Consider the following 19,499-nt stretch of genomic DNA (forward strand, 5'->3'; position numbering starts at 1 on the left):
AAAGAGATGTAAACCAGTGAAAGGCATGTTCATCCAGCCAAACAAATAAGGATTACTTGCTGCATATGCTGGTAATCTTCAACCACAGATTTTTGGACTCAACTAAGAAGTCATTTTATGCCAAATAAAGATGTGTTTTTATTGTAGGGAAAACATTTTAGCCATTAGTAGAGCAACAACAGCTATTGGCTGCAGAATGTATAAATTACCTGTGTATCAATTTGGACCTTAAATATTTGTGAGGGTTTTTAGTTTCTCTAATTTAATCTGTTAAAATGAATGGTTTTAAGTTGATATCTAGGATATATAATGCTAAGTGGTTCTCTGTTTTTTAAAATGTTGTAGATGTTATAATTTCATCTTTATGATTGGATTCAACCATTTATTGTACCAGTCTTCCTTCCTAAAATGAATTGGATTCTGTATAGCTATAAAAAATGTTTGCATTAGAAACATTTTCCTTCAAAATACTCAGACATTTACATGTCACTTAATAAACATTCAGTAAAGCTTTTGTATTTTGTTCCATTAGTAATTAAGAGAAAGGACTACTAAGGTTATACATACTCATTAAAAAAGAAAAACAGCTTGCCTTATAGCTAAACCTTGTTTTCTTGCCCATGCCTCACGTGGGACACAATAACCATGTCACCATAAACACATTAAACAGAACAACAAACAAACAAACAAAAAAACCACATAACAAATCCCAAATGCAAGAACCAACCCGACCCACCCTCCCCCACTGCCCCCCAAATTGTTCTAACCAACACTGAGAATAATGGAGACCATCTTTTATCATTGTACAGGAGCAAGACAGCAAAACCACTGGAGGCATAAATCTCATTTGTTTTAGTATAATACCATACTAGAGAACTCTTATAGTAGGAATCTTAAGGAAGTATTTTAATGTTATAGGAAGTTTTAAATCTCAGTTAAAAATTAAACTGATTTTCCTGAGAGAATATCCTCACACCAGTGCTTATATTTATCTTCTAGTTCCCTCTCTCAAAAAAAGAGATGTACTTTTTCAAAAGCAAAAATTGTTAAGTATAAGAAATATAATACCAGCAACAGTATAAGCAGATATATTCATTTATTCTTCTACAAGAGCATAGAAAATATTCAAATCAACATGCAGTCCTATATTTACCTAATAATGACATCTCCAATTTCCTGTTTTCTCAATTATTTTAAGAAACTTTTTCATCTGTTCTTATCAGCTTAGTGACATATATGTGCTTTCAGCACTTCATAGGATGCCAAGTAAATTCATTGACACAATTGCATTTACCAAGATAAAACTTTGTTTCCAGAAGACTGTTCTAGTGATAAATTTTAGACTTCAAGATGGTTTTTATGCAACTGAAAACTTGTATCAGAAATACCCGAGCAAACATCCTTGTGAAATAATTCTCTGTGAATGTAAGTACTAGAGTTCTTTAGACAGTGTTGATTTACTGAAATAACTGATCTTGCAGTCAAAATATCAAACTGTATTCTGCATCATTACCAGAAATACAGAGTGGTATCAAAGTCTTCCATAGCTCACTGCATTACATGTAAATATCAACACCATTACTTCCACCTTTTTGTACATTCACAGCAAAATTAAAATAAAATAAGCCTGAGAGAAATGGTAAGGTACAGAAAGAAGATTTACTAAAGAACAGTTATGCATAAAGTGCTTTCAGGTTAATGTATAGATGAGCTGCATTTTGAAAGTCAAGCAGTTTATTTGAAGGTAAATTCTCAGATCAACATTTCACTTCTTATTCAGATTCCTAAAATAAAAGCTTTTCGCATCTCATTTAGCCATTTCATTATTTGCCTTCATTCATCGTGTAGAATAGAATGCCAGGCATCCAGCCACCCACCAAAAAGAGAAGATACTGCAGCCATCTCTGATGATACAGATTTTTTTCTTCCTTAACACAGACACACACTCTCTCTCAAACAAGAAAAAACAGATTACTTACTTTGTAAAAAATCATTTTTAAAGTGCCGTAGAAACCCATGTTTTCTGTATTTTTCCCCTTCAGTGATTCTGTGCCCCCGAGTGTCCGACTGCTTGGTAGTCTCTGACAATATAAACCTTTTTCAGGTAGGTATGTCACAGACTCTAATGTGGACATGCTCGGGCACGTCAGAAAAGGAAGATTAGGCAGCAGAACCAGCAACAAAACTCCACTGTAAAGGCAAATGAAGCTCAGTATCAAACCACTTCTCAAGACACATACATACATGCAGCTTGCTGGAGTAGAACTTGAGGGAATAATGAGAGAGAGGGGGAAGATTATTGGAGGGGACTATGCCCTGTCAAAGCCTTGACTTAACAGATTCCTCCCTTAGCAGCAGAGGATCAGATTACATCTTCCCTCGTTCACGGAATGGTGCAGTCCAACCTTCAGCAATGCAGGCTGCACATCAATTATATGGTGCTCAGCTCCGGGGAGCCTGTAAGCACAGAGTACAGGAAGGACTTGAACAGGAAATTAAATAGCCCCCACACCAACATTCCCCTCCTCAAACTTGTCTTCATCTTTTCTTTGAAAAATAAAACACATTTTTTAAAGTAGCCTTGGAGGCTGGTGGAATGTCATCAAACCATTTTTTTAATATTTGAAAGTGCAGCATGCTTCAGATTTTTCCAGCTGAAGCAAGCAAGCTCATTGCCACTAATTACAATTATAGTGTAGCCCTCGGCCAGTTAACTGGACTTTCAGTGGACACAAATTAGTACTTAAAAAGTGCAGTTAATTTTAAAATAATTTGAAATATATTATTTGCCAAAAAGATGTTTGAAATATTCTGTTTGCTACACAATAAACTGGTTTGGCAAATTTAACATTTGCAACTTTTAAAATAGAAAATTATGTAATACGGATTAAAATATTTATTACTGTTGTGGCTAATCTGTAAAATTCAAGAGTATGTCCAGGTTTTCCTTGGAAGGCAGTCCTCCCAGTGCACCTTTAATATTCTGTACATCCTCTTCCCAGAAAATCTCCCTATTTTCAAAATTAGTTGAAGTTATACGAACCCGCCCCAAACATTAAAAAGCTTCTAACGTCTGCTTCTGGTGTCCACACACAAACCGTTTGATGGTTTCTCTCTCACATTTAGAAAAAATCTTAAGGAAAGCTTTGAATATTTCACACACAATTTTCCAAACAACGTTTTTTGTTTTACAATTACTTGATACAACTATCCTAACAAAATTGATACAGCTGGTCAAAAAAGTTTGGGAAGAAGAGACCACACCTGACCAGTGGAAACATGGAATCATTATAAGATAAAGGGTGATCTTACTGATTGTAACAACTGGAGAGGAGCTATACTACTCTCTGCTCTAGGGAAAGCCTTCTGCACAGGATGAGAGAGGCAGAGGATGCAAACCTTTGAGAAGAACAGGGTGAATTCAGGCCCAAGACATCCCATGTAGAGTAGATATTTACACTAAAGGTCCATCATACAAAAATGTATAGAATGGCAAGCTCCCCTCTTCATCAAATATTTTGATTTTCAAATGGCATTTGATAGCTTGCACTTACATACATTATGGAATATTTTTCAATCCTATGGAATCCCAGTTAAAATTGTCAATATCATCAAGGCCATGTACAGAGATGCAAAGTGTTCTGTGTGGGTGAACAACCAGACAACAGAGTGGTTCAATGTGGATGCTGGCATGGAACAGGGCTGCATTTTATCTCCGTTGTTGTTTGGCATTGCCGTAGATAATGAAGACATGTATTAGCAACACAAACACTGGTATAGCAACTTTGCTGACGATATTGTGCTATCCAGAGACACCCTTCAAAAGAGACACAGACAGACAGACAACTTGGCAAAAATAGCAAGCCAAATGAGGCTGAAAATTAATTATGCTAGAACAAACATTACTGAAACCCTGTAACATCACATTAGAAGGCAAAAATATCAAGAAAGTAGAATAGTTCATCTACCTGGGCAACACCATATTAACCAAAGGAGACCTTAAGAGGAAATGAGATGTTAACGATAGGACAGGCAACTCAACATAGTATGGCAATCAAAGATATACAGCACTAGAACAAAACTGAGAATTTTCAATTTAAACAATCTCAGGGCTAATATATGGCGGCAAGAGTTGGAAATCTACTAAAACAGACAGAAAACTAGACGCCTTCCAAAATAAGTGTCTATGAAAGATTCTGAACATTGACTGCAAAGACTTCAGCACCAACGAAGAGATCTGAAATACCACCAACCAATTCTTTCCATCAGAATGAGAAGGAAGCTCTGGATGTATTTGGGGCATGTACTCTGAATGCCAACATACAGATTTCCACACGAAACTGTCAGGTGAAAACCAACTATTGTGAGGAAATGAGGGTATCCAAGAGAAATGTTAAGAAGAACCATTAGCAGGGAGGGCAGAAGAGCGAATCTCAAGGAAGCAGCAGCAAATGACAGAGAAGAATGGAATGGACTGGTTTCCATCCTGTTCACCAACATTGGCACAGGAAGGATGTACAAAATATATTTTTTCCAGTTTGTGAGAAATGTGGGTTTCTATAACCATTAAGGAAAACTGTATAATCAAAAGTTCATTAGATGTCCGTTAGCCAAAGTGCATTACAGACATTTTGGGGTGCAGTGCAAAATCCAGGGGCAATGCCTAGATGAGAATCTTACTTCTCCCCAGGAGTAGGATGACAACCCAAGGGGATGTCACTGGAATTTTTAGGAGAGAACTTTCCCTTGAGCCTGCTTGGAATTTCCATTTCCCCTATCAGTTAAAGTTAGAAGAGATCTGATAAATTGGGAGTCTCTTGCCCCCCTGTCCCCTCCCCCCCCCCCACACCTGGCCGAAAGAGATGAGGTAGCTTCCAGCTTCCTCTTCCTCTCATGAGAATGATTCTAGAACTCCTGAACAATTCTTTTGTTGCTCCTCCTGCTGTACAGAGGGTAAGAAAGTTTAGAGATGTCAGTCAAGGAGCAAAGCTCTGCTTGCCTGCTCCATGTACCACAAAAGTTCTGCCTCAGAAAAGACATGCAGTGCCAGAACAGCATCCTGTTATTGTCCATCTTCTATGTATGTATTTATATAGCCCCTAAACTGTATATCTAGGTGTCTCCCAAGTATTCACTGATTTATTCTCAACACCCATTAAATGGAAAAGCATCATCCTCATTTTACAGATGGGAACTGAGGCAGAGATTAAAATGACTTGCCCGAAGTCTGTGGCAAAATGGGAATTCTACAAATCAAAGTAAATCAAGTTTGCCATGGATTCCCAGGAAAGAATTTTCCCAGTGGAATTCTTTGAGCCTAGGTTAAAGAAGGTAATTAACATCTTTGAGCTGTAGGCTGAACAATCTGAGACTGCTAGGCCTGGCAAAAATACATTCAACTGAGGCTCTCCAAAAAGAACTTGTCATCACTTGAAAGGAAGTAAAGGAAGAAACTATCCATGCAAAATGGCAGTTTCCCAGCAAAAGGAAAAGTCTAAGCAGACAGACCCTAAACTGTTTCAATATTCTAGAGGACAAACTAAGCTGGATATGGTTATGACAAACTGACAATATCCTGAACAAATCGTATGGAATTAAGATAAATTGTACGTAATTAAGCTAAATCTTATTGAATTTAGGGTTAATAACTTTAGGGTACATTGTATTAAAATGAAATGTGTATGTGGTGTTGTGGCATTGTATGGACCTTCTTTAGTAGGAAGGAGAGGATGCTAATGAACTTCCTCTGTTATCTGTTTTTGAAGCCACCCTTCCCAAACATATGTATTAATTCAAAGTGGATTCTCCAAGATCAACAGACAAAAAAACCAACCAACAAACTAAACCCCAAAACATAACAGAACCCCCCTACAACTTTTGGATAAAAGCCTGGGTTTTAAGCTGACCCAGGCTTTTCCCCTGATCTAGCAAATGGACAGGTTTGCCTTGGAGGGCCCCAATCTTTACGGAAGGATTGGAAAGACTTGGCCTAAGTAAGAGTGTGATGAACTCTGATGAAATTGTAACCACAAAAAAAACAACAACCCTAAGGTGGGGGTGATGCCTCGTAAACTTATTAGCATGTGTGTAGGTTCTTTTAAGGTTTTAAATATGTTTTTTCTGTAATGCTTTTTACCTTAAGGATAAAGTAGGCTTGCTTAGAAAGAACTCTGTGTTAACTGATTTCTGCAGATATAAATTAACAGTCTCTGAAGAGAAAGCAAGCAGATCTGTTTAGGCAGAATATTTTTGCTAGAAAATACATAGTGAAGGCAGGGAACTGGGTAGCCTGGGAATACTCCTATCAGATGGAGAGACACTTGGGTCTCCACCTAGAAAGGCAACAGCAAAGGAGCTTGAAATTGAAAGTGGATGCCCTTGCTGAACCACTAAAAGGACATACAGGTGTAGTGGCCCTGAACTGTGACAGTGGCGACCACCATTGGGAAGATAGAGTGATCCTTTCAGAGGGATATTTAACAAGATGGAGGGAAAAAATAAACAAATGAGGTAGTTGATTTTTTTTTAAATATTTCACTAAGGAGAATTCTTTCAAATCTCCAGCTCCCTCTATGCTAAATCTCCTTCTCCTTTGTATGTTTTTCTTACAGTGGTCATAGCCTGATGCAGTGACCTAATGGAAAAATATAAGGACATGGTAATAAAATCCACTCAAAAAATCTGCCAGCCTCCCTTTTCTAATTCTGAGCCAGGTCAAGTTCTCAGCCAGATCCATGTGCAACAACTCTGGAGCATGGAAAGAAAACTCTTGCATGAAGTGGATTCTGGCTTCTGCAAGATTGGTTGGCATTAAACTTTTCAGCAGAGCATTTGAAAGAACAGATGCAGTGCACTTTAAGGAATGAACCTATGAGATAGTCACGTGCAATTCCCATTGGCTACAATGAGAGCTGACGAGGCACACCACCACTCAGTAGAAAAATGCCAAGACCAAGCTGAATTGAGGGGAAACAATTCCTTTTGTTCTGTAGCCAAAAACAGTACAAAGGTTAGTCTGGTATAGACAATGGTGCATATCCTCAAAAGGACAGACTTCATCTGGGCTCCTTCAGCTTCTTCACAAATATCAATTTGGTATTTCAACTTTTTTGCTTTTTTATGTATCATTATATAGACTGTAATAGGACTCAAAGTGTACTAGGATCTTCCCAAACACAGAGGAAGGCATAGCTTCTATCCCAAAACATACACATTCTTATCTAGCTGTGATTTCCGTGTAGTTTTCTGTGGCTTTAATGAACAAGTACTTTGAGTCCTTACACAACTTTACTTCTTTTAAAATCAGCAAAGAGTCCTGTGGCACCTTATAGACTAACAGACGTATTGGAGCATGATGCATCCGACGAAGTGGGTATTCACCCACGAAAGCTCATGCTCCAATACGTCTGTTAGTCTATAAGGTGCCACAGGACTCTGCTGCTTTTGCAGATCCAGACTAACACGGCTACCCCTCCGATACTTTACTTCTTTTAGTATCTCCCAACTAAACTAGCCTTACTAATCATCTTAAACTCTGCCCATCAAATCTTGGCATTTATACTATTATCCATTAAGCTGCAGTGCTGTGTATTTTATGAAAACGAAGTGGTCCTGAGCTGACTTCATACGTCAGATGTGAACAAAGTTGCATGTGTCTCAGGAGACTTAACTCCTCCTACTCTAATATATCTCATGAGAAAGAAAAAAGGCACATGCTGGATGTACATGGAAGATTTAAGATAGCTGTTAAAGGAATAAACAACTATGGGAAGTAAGTTAGCACCTGTACTGTCAGGGTAAAAACAAGCAGAGGGGATACTATTGCTATGTGGATTCAAAAATTGCACAGTGGAGCCACTTAAAACCATGGATTTGCCTCTCCCTATAAATCTGCTAATTCACTCTGGGAGTAGTAAGTTCTCAGCCACAACAGAGAAAATTGATCAACATGATCAACATGGACAAGCTCTACCCATTTACTAAAGATTACAAGATTGACCTTATAGCCTAGGTGGATGTACTTTTCAACAAAATGGGCTCATGTAATCATTAGCAGTTTTCTTAGAGGTTAAAGTGAAGTTCTGTGTTTCTATTTTACTTTTCTATTTTCTTCTCTTCTGGTACATTACTGATGATTACTTCCCCCCACTACGCATGATTGCCAGTCATTCTCTGATAAAACACCCCCTCCCCCACAAAACTTGCTTTACCTGTTAATTTCTTTAGTTGAATCATAACCATTATATTAGCCCAAAGAGTCACCATTTGCCAATAGTTATTACACAATGGAAACTTAGTTTCGCAGATATTATTTAGTCTAAATATAGGGTGTCATACTACTTATTCTAATTATATGGGGAAAATATATGGAAAGCTAAGAATTGGCAGATGCAAATGTTTTAATGGTGACCACTGTATCTGGCAATCTCGTTCCCTTCCTTTTTGAGGAAGACAGGAAACATACACACACACATATAGTCTACTAAGGATTGTTGTGCCAGCCAGAGTGACTATGAATGATGGCACTGCACCAGATGTTGTGCAACAAAGTTCCCAGATCTGGCTCAATCCTATGAATCCATGAATCTTTGAGCGGCCCCCTAGGTGGCACCAGGTAAGGTCAAGGGGTGGCGAAACACACCTACTCTTCCGCTGCTAGGGTGGTTTGAGAGGGGGTAGGAGAGAGAACAAACATATAATACCCATTTTCATCTTTGCCTGACATGTAATAGTCTTCAAAACCAATTGTGAGTTTCCATTCTCTAGAAAGACCCGTTATTCTGAGGCCTAGTTAATCAATCTTCCCTCCACATTAGTTAAGTAAATATCTATATTTCACAATTCATATGTACTCAACATCAGCAAATTTTTTCTATCTCAGAAGACAACTTTTTAAAAATCACTTAATTATTACAATTCACAACAAATGGAAAAATTTCTACACCAAAATTACACAGTTTCCAGCGGACACAAAATCTTATTTCCCAGTCAGTACTGCCAGCTCTCTTAATTAATCAAAATTCACATTGTCCAATCCTTTTCCTGTTGGCAACATTTCTAGAACTTTTAACATTTTGTTATGTGGCATGTTGTAATTAAGACTGTCTATTACTTCTAATGAAAGACTAGATTGAATTACACAAATCACCCACAGAGCTATATAATCCCCAGAAGGACAGAGATTACAGTAAAACATTACACCATAGAAAGAACATTCTAGTTTTGGTTGTAGGAACATTTTCTGAGTGGAGAGACCCTGTGACAGTCTCACTAAGGTACTATACAATTAGCATTAAAATTCTATTGGTGACTTTTGGCAACTTTAAGTTTGCTTTATTATTCAACAGCGGCAGCGCTAACCGAGTCCTCCTTCACTCACGGCACAAACCCTGAGTCAGTTCCCAGGTTTAGGTGACCTGTGGTCAGTGTAGGACATCTCTCTCCAGGGAGAGAGGCTCTGTGCCACCTTTGCTTCCCCATGACCCTCTGCTCTAAATTGCAGGAGACAGAATTCCACACTGTCCTTTAGCTGAGATTACCACAGTGCAATGCATTCTGGCCCTGCTCTTAGCACTCCCCTCCTGGATCCCTACATCCAAGCTACAGGTAGGGGAAGTGGGTTGTGTATAGCCATCAACCACCCAGGGATTCCCTCTCTGTCAGAGTAATCCCTGGCTGCCCTTCAAAGGCATTGCAAAGATGACAGAGCCCAGGGCCAGGTTCTGACCCCTTGCATACATTTTGAAATGTTTTAAATGTCCAGCTGAATTTGCTGACTGATCCTTTTTTAAAATACAATTATCATTGTTAAAAAACTGAGATCAAATTGCCCTTGAATAAAAGGATATGTATTCCTCTGACTTAAATGGGAACAACATGCATCTGTGATTCCCCTATTAAACCTTACTGTGTGTGACTTTTTCCAAAGGTTTATAACTTTGCCAAATCAACACTGATTGTGACCAGAACACTCAATGAAGATTATTTCTCTGCCAAATTACAGCTTTCTGCATCCATATTTCAGTTATAGAGCTAATTTACAAAAAGTCACAAGAATTTGTATTTACAGGGGAAAAGTATATTTTCTCCTTGAACACAAGTGGCTCAACTGTTTTTGCTCAGACTTAAAAAAAAAATATCACACTTGAGCAGAAATAAGGCCTGTCTGCAAATTGCAGCCTGAAAAATGAATGTGTTGGAAAAATATGAATTCCTATTTCCAGTTGATTAGAATAAGAAACACTCCAGCAACCTCAACTATAGAAGATACCAGTGCTCCATTTAAAATGTTTGCTAACAGTTCCTGTACTGTAATGTATGGATTGTTTGGAAATACAAGTTAAACCCTAAATTTATAAAATTGTTCCTCTCCCAATCTCTCCAATACTAGGGATGTAGAGAGGATGAGTGGTGGGGTTAGAGTTCATAGCACAAGAGATTGGAGATTGAGCCAGGAATCTCAGTTGAGGCACAACCAAGGATTAAATGGGTACAAAGACTGAACTTTTGCACTATTAATTAAAAAAAAAAAACCTTCATTAAAAGAACATTATTAAGATTGCAAAGTCAAGCACACACAAGTTAGGAAATGCCAGAATTTTAAGTATTTGATTACATGATCACATACTTTTTTTATCCACAGAATCCCAGCCTCATTCAGTTCACAGGATAGATAGTGCTCACTTAATGAGCAGCTAGTCAATATTTTGTTTTATGCTCATTGTTCATTGGGTGGCCCCATGTCTTATTTAACTGCACACTATTCAAACCATAATCTGAAGTCAGAATTATTAACTTCCTCATGAGTTTCTCCATGGCACTTATCCCTATATCTCAGTGCTTCACAAACAAATTAATTTATCTTCTTAACACCCCTGTGAGATGAAGGGGCAGTATTATCCCCATTTTATACATGGGTTGCTAAGGCACAGAGACAAAGATCAAAAGTGTCGGCTAATTCTGGGTCCTTAAATTTAAGATGCCTAGGGCCTGATTTTCAGATTACTTAGCATTATATAGCATTTTATATATTCAATCACAATTCCCACTGACTTCAGTTGCATTTGTGAATGCTTTGCATTTCTGCAACTCAGACCCCAGGGTATCAAGTTGGACACCCAAAAAGTGAGGGGCACACAATTAGTGACTACCTGTAAAAAGTTTGATTTAAGTGATCTGCCTATGACATAGGAACTCTGTGGCAGAGGCAGGGATAGAATCCAGTCCTCCAGGGCAGCATTCAACTAGCTTAACTGTGAGACCCTCCTTTGTCTTATAGCAATCCCCTGCCTCATTCACTACACACCTTCCATCTTCTGCAGCAAATGAAGGAGCAGCCCTATGAACAACTGCCTCCTTCACTAAACAACCCATCTTGTGCTCTCAATGTGGCAAATGTGATCATATAAAGACAGCACCATAATTAGGCTTCAAAGAATTATATTTTTATCAGTAAATGTCAGTAAACATTGATTTCACCACACAAACTGACAAAAAAAATTTCCATGTATACATAGGCAAAGAAAAATGCTGCTTGAGAACTTATCAGAGTTTGATTTAAGAATATTTACTGTGTATATATTGACCTGTGATGTTGACAATTTGTGTTTGAATGGTTATAAACCTTTAAATTTTTGAATCTGTCTACTGTCTCTAAATAATTATTGTCTGACCTCCCCTCATAATTTTTCACACCTGTGAAATTTTAAGTCGATAAAAAATGAAAAAAAGCTTTAAACCTATAATTTTGTGTCACTGTGAAAATAAATATCAATATTAGCCATCAAAATTATTTAAAAATCAAATTCCACCAAACCTAATTGTAATGCATATGCACAAGGGGGCTAAATTAAGATAACCCTATGTCTGGCACTTCCTAACTTATGCATGCTTGTCTTTGCAACCTTAATAATGTTTTTTAATGTTGTTTTTTGTGTGTAATTTCCTAGGTTTTTAAAAAAGCAAACTGAAAAAACAAAATTCCATCATGTGGCATCATATTGACACCCACATGGGTCATCAGCGGGGTTGCAATCTTCAGTTCCACTACTCAGACCTCCGACAGTTGAGCAAATGGAGTAACTGACAGCAGTAGTATGTTGTCATCCTCTATATGCATCAGCACTAAAGGGGGATGAGAGAGACACTTTGTCAGTGGGTGTCACAGATATTTCCTGACAGCAGAGCAATGGTGATATTCAGGAAACTTGGGTTCCAATCCAGGCCCTGCAGTGGAGTGTGCTCTAGTGATCACAGACCCTTCTGTCCATTCCTGCCAAGCCTGACTCTTTCTTACCTGTCCCCTCCAACTCATACCTGTTCTGACTCTTTTCCCACCCCAGTTCTTAGTCCCAATCCCAATCTACTTGCCTCCCCGGTCCCATCCTCCACACCTCAGGCTTCTCATCCCCAGTCTCCTTGCCCAGACAGTCAGTCTCCCTCCTGGCTCACTCTTGGAACCACAAGCTCCTCCCCATCACCAAGCTGAAGTCTTCTTGCCCAGCCAGTACCAGTACCTCCTTCCAGCTTCACATCTGATCTCTTTTCCTGCGCTCTACCCAATGGTTTCCAGTCCTAGTCTCCCTCTATGGATCCTCATCCAATATCAGTCTCTCTTCCTACCTGCTTCCTGATTCCTTTTCCATCTCTTCCCCTTCCTAGCTCTTTGTCCCAATCTCTTTGTCCAGCCAGTCCCAATTCTCCTGCACTGCAACTCCTTGTTAGATCTGTATCCCATCCCTCCTCACCCTGATCCCCGCAACTGGTTCCTAGTCTCAGTCTCCTTGTCCAGACAATAGACTCTCTCCCCCAGCTCCCCATCTGATCTGTGTCCCCCCATTTTCCTCACTGGCCCCCAGTCTCAGTCTCCCCTGACCCGCCTCCCAGTCCTAGGTTCCTTGTCCAACCAGTTCCAACTCCCCACCCCAGGTTCTAGTCCCAGTCTCATTGCCCAATAGTTTCCAACTTCCTCTCACCACCCTTTAGATCCCATTATCAGCCTCCCCAATCAATCCACCCCTGCCAGCTCACAGTCCTAACCTACCCACCAGGCTCCCTTTTCCAGTCTTCTTGCCTAAGCGTTCTCAGTTTTTCTCCCTTATCCAGTCTCAGTCTCATCAGACTCCTTGTCCCAAACTACTCCTTTGCTTCCCCTCACAGTCCAGCTTTCTTCATCTCTGAATTCAAATCAGGCATCTTCCTCCTTCATGCTGCCTGGGTGCCAGCGTGGGGGGTGGTCACCAAAAGCATAGCAGAAACAGACTCCATGTTGACAGTTCCAATACAGGGGAGGTCCAACTTTGCTCAGATGCTCTGTAGTGATGGTGCATGTGCAACCCTATCATATGTAACAACCGAGAGGGGATGGAGCATGCTCATTCGCTATGTGGGGATGGTGCATGTGCAGTTTGGTCAGCACCGGGAACTAAGAAAGGCTCGAGGATGCTCAGTGAGGATGGGATCTTTATACAGATTTCAGCTGCTAAAATCTCTGAAGTCTCTACTGAGCATGTGCAAACTTGTGATTTTTGGAAAGGCTTATAACTTGGCCAAATTTGGGGGGATTTTCATGGGGATGTCACACTGCACATCCTTGATAAAAAAAAGCCACCACTCTGCCAAAGTTCAAGTACATCCTCCAAAGCATGTTGAAATTGACATTTCCAAAACACGTTAATCTGAGACGAACACCTGTTATGGAAAATTTGAACCTGAATGGTAAAAGTTTGTTAAAGTTATAAGCAACTGAAAATAGAGTCTTAAATGGGAAGTGGCAGGCAACCTTAAGAATAGGCAGTGCTATCATCCCTCACCCCATTTTCTATCTTAAGACAAGGCTTTATAAATATGAATCTCCTGGGAAATATACTGTTATCCCCAGAGGGAAACCGAGAACAAGTGATATGTCCAAATAGTCACCATAAGTCTGCAGGAGAACAGAGAATAAAATGTAAACATCTTTACTCTCTGTAAGTGCTTAAGCCGTTCATTAACACGGCTACCTTTTAAAATTAAATGCACAGTGCTACTTAGAATTAATTTTGTACATATTTAAATAGAACATTCACACTTTCTTAAAATATCTTTATGCAACATGTCTGTGCATATTAGGACAAGAGCAGTTAAGCACGTATAAAATGCCCCAGAACAATTTTTTTCACAAATACTAATTTCCCCCTCTCTTGCTTTAGAATCTCTGGCTGATTGTAACCATTAACTTTAACTTTACTGTTAATACATGATATGGTATACTACATATACTTCACCTGCCTCCTTTTTCCCTCTGAAAATGCATACATACACTATAGTATGGAGGAGGGAATTTAGTTTTCTTCCATATGCCTATGATCTTCCTGATTTATTGCCATAGCAATCTTCTCCTCTCTGCAAGAGCAGAGGAGAAACCTACCACAGAGCTAGGTTCCCTGCCCTAAATATGCTCTTTGGACCGTGGGGAGACAATTCCCAACCTTTACACAGCAGAAAGGAATGCCAAGCATGCTGGGGTCATACGAAACCTTTTGAAGCCTCTCTAACCCATTGTCATTAACCTTCTGCTGTGCAATTTCACATCAAGAAGGGCTGCAATTGGAGTTGGCAAGCTAGTGAACCTGTCCAATCTAAATGAAAGTCATCTGCAAACCAGTGCCTTGAGTCAGGAAATAGTCTCTCAGACTTTTCTGTCTATACAAGGGAGGGAACAGGACACTATCAAGGATAAGTATTTTACAATCTAGAATGAGGACATAGGATTGTTAATTGATTTTTGCACTAAAATGTAGCATTAAATAAGTAAGAATAGAGATGAATGCTCTAGTCCATTCAACTCTCAGAATAGATATTGAAAAGAGAGACTTCTAAGAGAACAGGACCAGTCTCAAACAAATGGCCCCTTTGCAGGTGTTATTTTAGCATTAAAAGAAAGTTTCAAAAAGTCCTACCTCAATAAAAGATACGGAAAATTTGCTAAATATCAGTAGCTTTTTATTGTCTGTATTGGGAGACCATTTTGATCAAGAAAAAGTAATGTTCCTTTATTCAATTAAAAACATTAATACCATGAAGTAAATCTCTCAAAGAGATGGATTCTACCAGAGAAAAACTGCATGTTGCAGCCTTTTTACATCCACAGGCATTACATATTTAACCATTTCTCCAGTACTTCTAAAAACTCACCAGCTGAAAGCTAAGCAATTGATGCTTTCCCTAAACAAAATCCATTCAATGTTGAATAAACAGTGAGTCAAGTAACTATAGTCCTGTTTTCTGAAAGCCTACAGTTGTTTTTTTTTCATAGACAGGATAAAGTAAATTAAAGATTTCAGCAATATTTGGTTTACCGTTCTGTTCATTTTGTAACCACAAAATTAGATAGCAAACATTGTTTTAAAATGTGTAATGTTATGCAGCTTCTTAGTATTTCTTTAATCCAGTTACTTAAGTGAATTTGAGTCACTTATATTGCTGATTTACCAAAACAAAACAAATAAACCGCCAATGAGATACTACAAATTAAAACATCTGAGGACAGTCTGACTTACCACTGTGTCAGACTACCTAGGAATACTTTGCCCCTTGCAACTTAAATTACGTTTAAAACTCTAGAAAAGACTATTACAAAACTCTAGAAAAGACTATTACAAAACTATTACAAACTATTCTTTCAAATCCATTTTCAACTGCATAAAAATATAGTTTATACAAAGAGCACAACAGGTAGCGGTGTCAAATGTTATCTAATTTATTCCCTTTATTCAAGCAACAATTAAAGCAAGTAAGCTATGAGTATGCTCAAGCAACTACCTTTACAGCAATGCCAGAGATACTCCAACAAATCTCAACTAGCCAGATTAAAGTGTAGAAGACCTATAGATAGTGAAAAAAGTTTTTAATGTAATGTTGCACCAATATAGTAATTTAGCACTGATGGAATCTGTTTACCAATCCCCTCATCAGTTAAAAATAGGAAAGGAAGAGAGAGGGTATTGTGCTGCATGTCACATTCTCCAGGCAGTGATACTCAACAAAAGGACGGAAGAGTGTAAGAGAGTCAGTTCCTACCCTCTGCCTGCTGCTCCTCTTTCTGTCTCCATTCTGAATTCCCCCATTCTCTAGCCAGCACAAGTCACATTCAAATCCTCTTCCTTATCTCTGGAAACATTTTCCTCCATCTCCTGATTTTTGTGCTCACCCTCATCCCTCACTTTCCTTTCTTTTCAACCTCTCATTTTGCTCTGGTATACAAGCATACTTCATTCTCTCCTTTCTTAAACCTGCCCAACCCTTGACCCTACTTGCTTCTTCAACTACCATCCCCTCTCTCTTTCATTGATCAGCTCATTAAATGTACTATCTCCAATCGCTGTCTAGAGTTCCTCTCCTCCAATTCCATCTCAGACCCTCTGCAATTCAGCTTCCGTCCCTTGTACTTCACTTAAACTGCTCCCACCAACTTTCTAATTATCTCTTCATAGCCAAAGCTCAGAACCAGTACTCAATCTTCATCCTCCTTGACCTGGCAGCCATGAACAGGCTCTTATTGAAATCTTGTCCTCCATTGGCTTCAATGACTCTGTCCTCTGTTGGTTCTCCTCCCACCTCTCTAATCACTCCTTCAGCATGTCCTTTGACAGATCCGCCTCATCCCCTCCCCCAAACTTTCTGTGGAACTCCACAGGACTTTGTCCTTGGTTCACTTCTTTTCTCCCTCTACACCTTATGTCTGGGCATTCTTACCTGAAGATTTACCTCTCTATTGCGGACATTTCTTCTTCTGTCAAAAACTAAAATCTTGGTCTGTCTCTGACATAGAATCATAGAAATATAGGGCTGGACGGGACCTTGAGAAGTCATCAAGTCCAGCCCCCTATGCTGTGGCAAGATTGAGTAAACCTAGACCATCCCTGACAGGTTGTTGTCTAACCTATTCTTAAAAACCACCAATCATGGGAATTCCACAGCCTCCCTTGAAAACCTATTCCAATGCTTAACTACCCTTATAGCTGGAAAGGTTTTCCTAATATCTAACCTAAATCCCCCTTTCTACAAATTAAACCCATTACGTTTTGTCCTACCTTCAGTGGATATGGAGACAATTCATCACAGTCCTCTTTATCACACCCCTTAACATGTCTGAAGAGTTATCAGGTCCCCACCCTCCCAGTCATCTCTTCTCAAGCCTAAACATGCTGTTTTTTCAACCTTTCCTCATGGGTCAGGTTTTCTAAATCTTTTCTCATTTTTGTTGCTCTCCACATTTGTCCACATCTTTCCTGAAATATGACGCCAGAACTGGACCTAGTACTTCAGTTAAGGCCTCACTAGTACCAAGTAGAGTATGACAATTACCCTGCCTGTGTCTTAGATACAGCACTCCTGTTAATACACCCCAGGATGATATCAATCTTTTTCTCAATTGCATCACATTGTTGACTCATTCAATTTGAGATCCACTGTAACCCCCCGATCCTTTTCAGCAGTACTACCACCTGGCCAGTTATTCCCCGTTTTATAGTTAGGCATTTGATTTTTCCTTCTCTAAGTGAAGAACTTTGCACTTATCTTTACTGAATTTCATCTGGTTGATTTCAGACCAATTCTTCAATTTGTCAGGGTTATTTTGAATTCTAATTTTATCCTGCAAAGTTCTTGCAACACTTCCCATCTTGGTTTCATCTGCAGATTTTATAAGCATACTCTCCACTCCATTATCCAAGTCATTAATGAACATACTGAATAGTACTGAAAACAGGAATGAACCTGGCGGGACCCTACTAGATGCACCCTCCCAGTTTGGCAGCAAACCACTGATAATTACTCTTTGAGTATGGTCTTTTAACCAGTTGTGCTCCCACCTTATAGTAATTTCCTCTAGAACAAGGGTGACCAACCTGTGGCTCCAGAGCCACATGCGGTTCTTCAGAAGTTAATATGTGGATCCTTGTATAGACACCGACTCTGGGGCTGGAGCTACAGGCGCCAACTTTCAAATGTGCGGGGGGTGCTCACTGCTTAACCCCTGGCTCTGCCCCCACTCCACCCCTTCCCTCCCCTGAACCTGCCATGGCCTCGCTCCTCCCCCACAGAGCCTCCTGCATGCCACGAACCAGCTGATTGGGAGGTGTGGGGAGGGAGGGGGTGGGAGTGGAGCTGATGGGGGGCTGCTGATGTACTACTGTGGCTCTTTGGCAATGTACGTTGGTAAATTCTGGCTCCTTCTCAGGCTCAAGTTGGCCACCCCGAACTAGACCATATTTCCCTACTTTGCTTATAGGCATGTCATGTCAGATTGTGTCAAAAGCCATACTAAAATCAAAATATATTACATCTACGGCTTCCCCCCCATCCACTAGGCGAGTAACCTGTTAAAGAATCCACAGCTCCCTATGGATGTCTAGTCACCAGTTCAAGCTCAAAAGGGCTAAACAGACCTCACCTGAAGCTCTCTCCAGACCTCCTTTCTTAATATTTGTGGACAACTCCACCATCCTATCGGTCACTCAGGCCAGCAACCTGAGTGTCATCTTCCACTCAAACCTCTCTCTAGATCCTCACATCCAGGCTTTATCCAAATCCTGAAGATTCTTTCTGCATAATTTCTGTAGTGGCCTTTTCTATCCATCCACTGCTAAAACTCTCATCCCAGCTCCCATCATTTCACATCTCAATTACTGCATCATCCCTTTCTCTGACCTTGACAAATGCAATCTATATGGGGAAGAGCCGGGGAGCTCCCCGCCCCCCCCCGTGGCAACTCCCCCCCTCTGTCCTGCGGCACCCCCCGTGGCAGCTCCCCGCCCCCCTCCACCCGGACAGCCCCCCCGTGGCAGCTCCCCACCCCAGCTCACCTCCACTCCACCTTCTCCCCTGAGCACGCCAGAGCCGCTCCACTTCTCCCGCCTCCCAGGCTTGCGGCACCAATCAGCTGTTTGGCGCCGCAAGCCTGGGAGCGGAGGAGAATTAGAGCGGGGGCGGCGTTCTCAGGGGAGAAGGCGGAGTGGAGGTGAGCTGGGACGGGGAGCAGTTCCCCTGCACGCCCCCCCCCCGTTACTTTCTGCAGGAAGCCCTCCCCATGCCCCAGCTCACCTCCACTCCACCGCCTCCCCTGAGTGCACTTTTTGGTGCCCCCAACCACTTGGCACCCTAGACGGCCGCCTGGTTCGCCTAGTGGTTGCACCGGCCCTGCCTGTAAATGCCTACAAATACCTCCATTATCCTCCTTCACACCCCTCCTTTAAACTCTGCCTATAAAACTTACAGCAGTTGGTGTGCTGCGACCGCCACCTATTATACTGATCAATGTGGTCTCACTGATTCCGTGTACTCCCCGGTCTTTTTCTCCCTGTATCCATCTGTTGTCTGATACTTGTTTGACTGTAAGCTCTTTGGGGCAGGGACAGTCTTTCTGTTCTGCCTTTATATAGTACTCGACAGATCCATGACTAGGGCTCTCAAGTAAAACAGATAAGAAGGTTGGCTGCTGTATTAATTTCTTTAGCAAA

At 40.4% G+C, this 19,499-nt stretch overlaps 1 protein-coding gene across 3 annotated transcripts in view; it reads right to left on the reverse strand.

The window, feature by feature from the left end:
• The window catches only part of FBXW7 (F-box and WD repeat domain containing 7), a 133,466-nt gene that overhangs the window by 41,016 nt on the left and 72,951 nt on the right, over positions 1–19,499 (reverse strand). The window contains exon 1 of one of the 3 annotated variants that reach the window (XM_065404807.1): positions 1,980–2,246. The exons of the other annotated variants lie outside the window; for them this stretch is intronic. Within the exon in view, the coding sequence (XP_065260879.1) occupies positions 1,980–2,246 (267 nt within the window). Of the gene's footprint in view, positions 1–1,979; positions 2,247–19,499 lie in introns of those variants that run through there. 3 annotated transcript variants of the gene reach the window in all.

The sequence above is a fragment of the Emys orbicularis genome, chromosome 5 (genome assembly GCF_028017835.1).
Source record: "Emys orbicularis isolate rEmyOrb1 chromosome 5, rEmyOrb1.hap1, whole genome shotgun sequence".
NCBI lineage: Eukaryota > Metazoa > Chordata > Testudines > Emydidae > Emys > Emys orbicularis.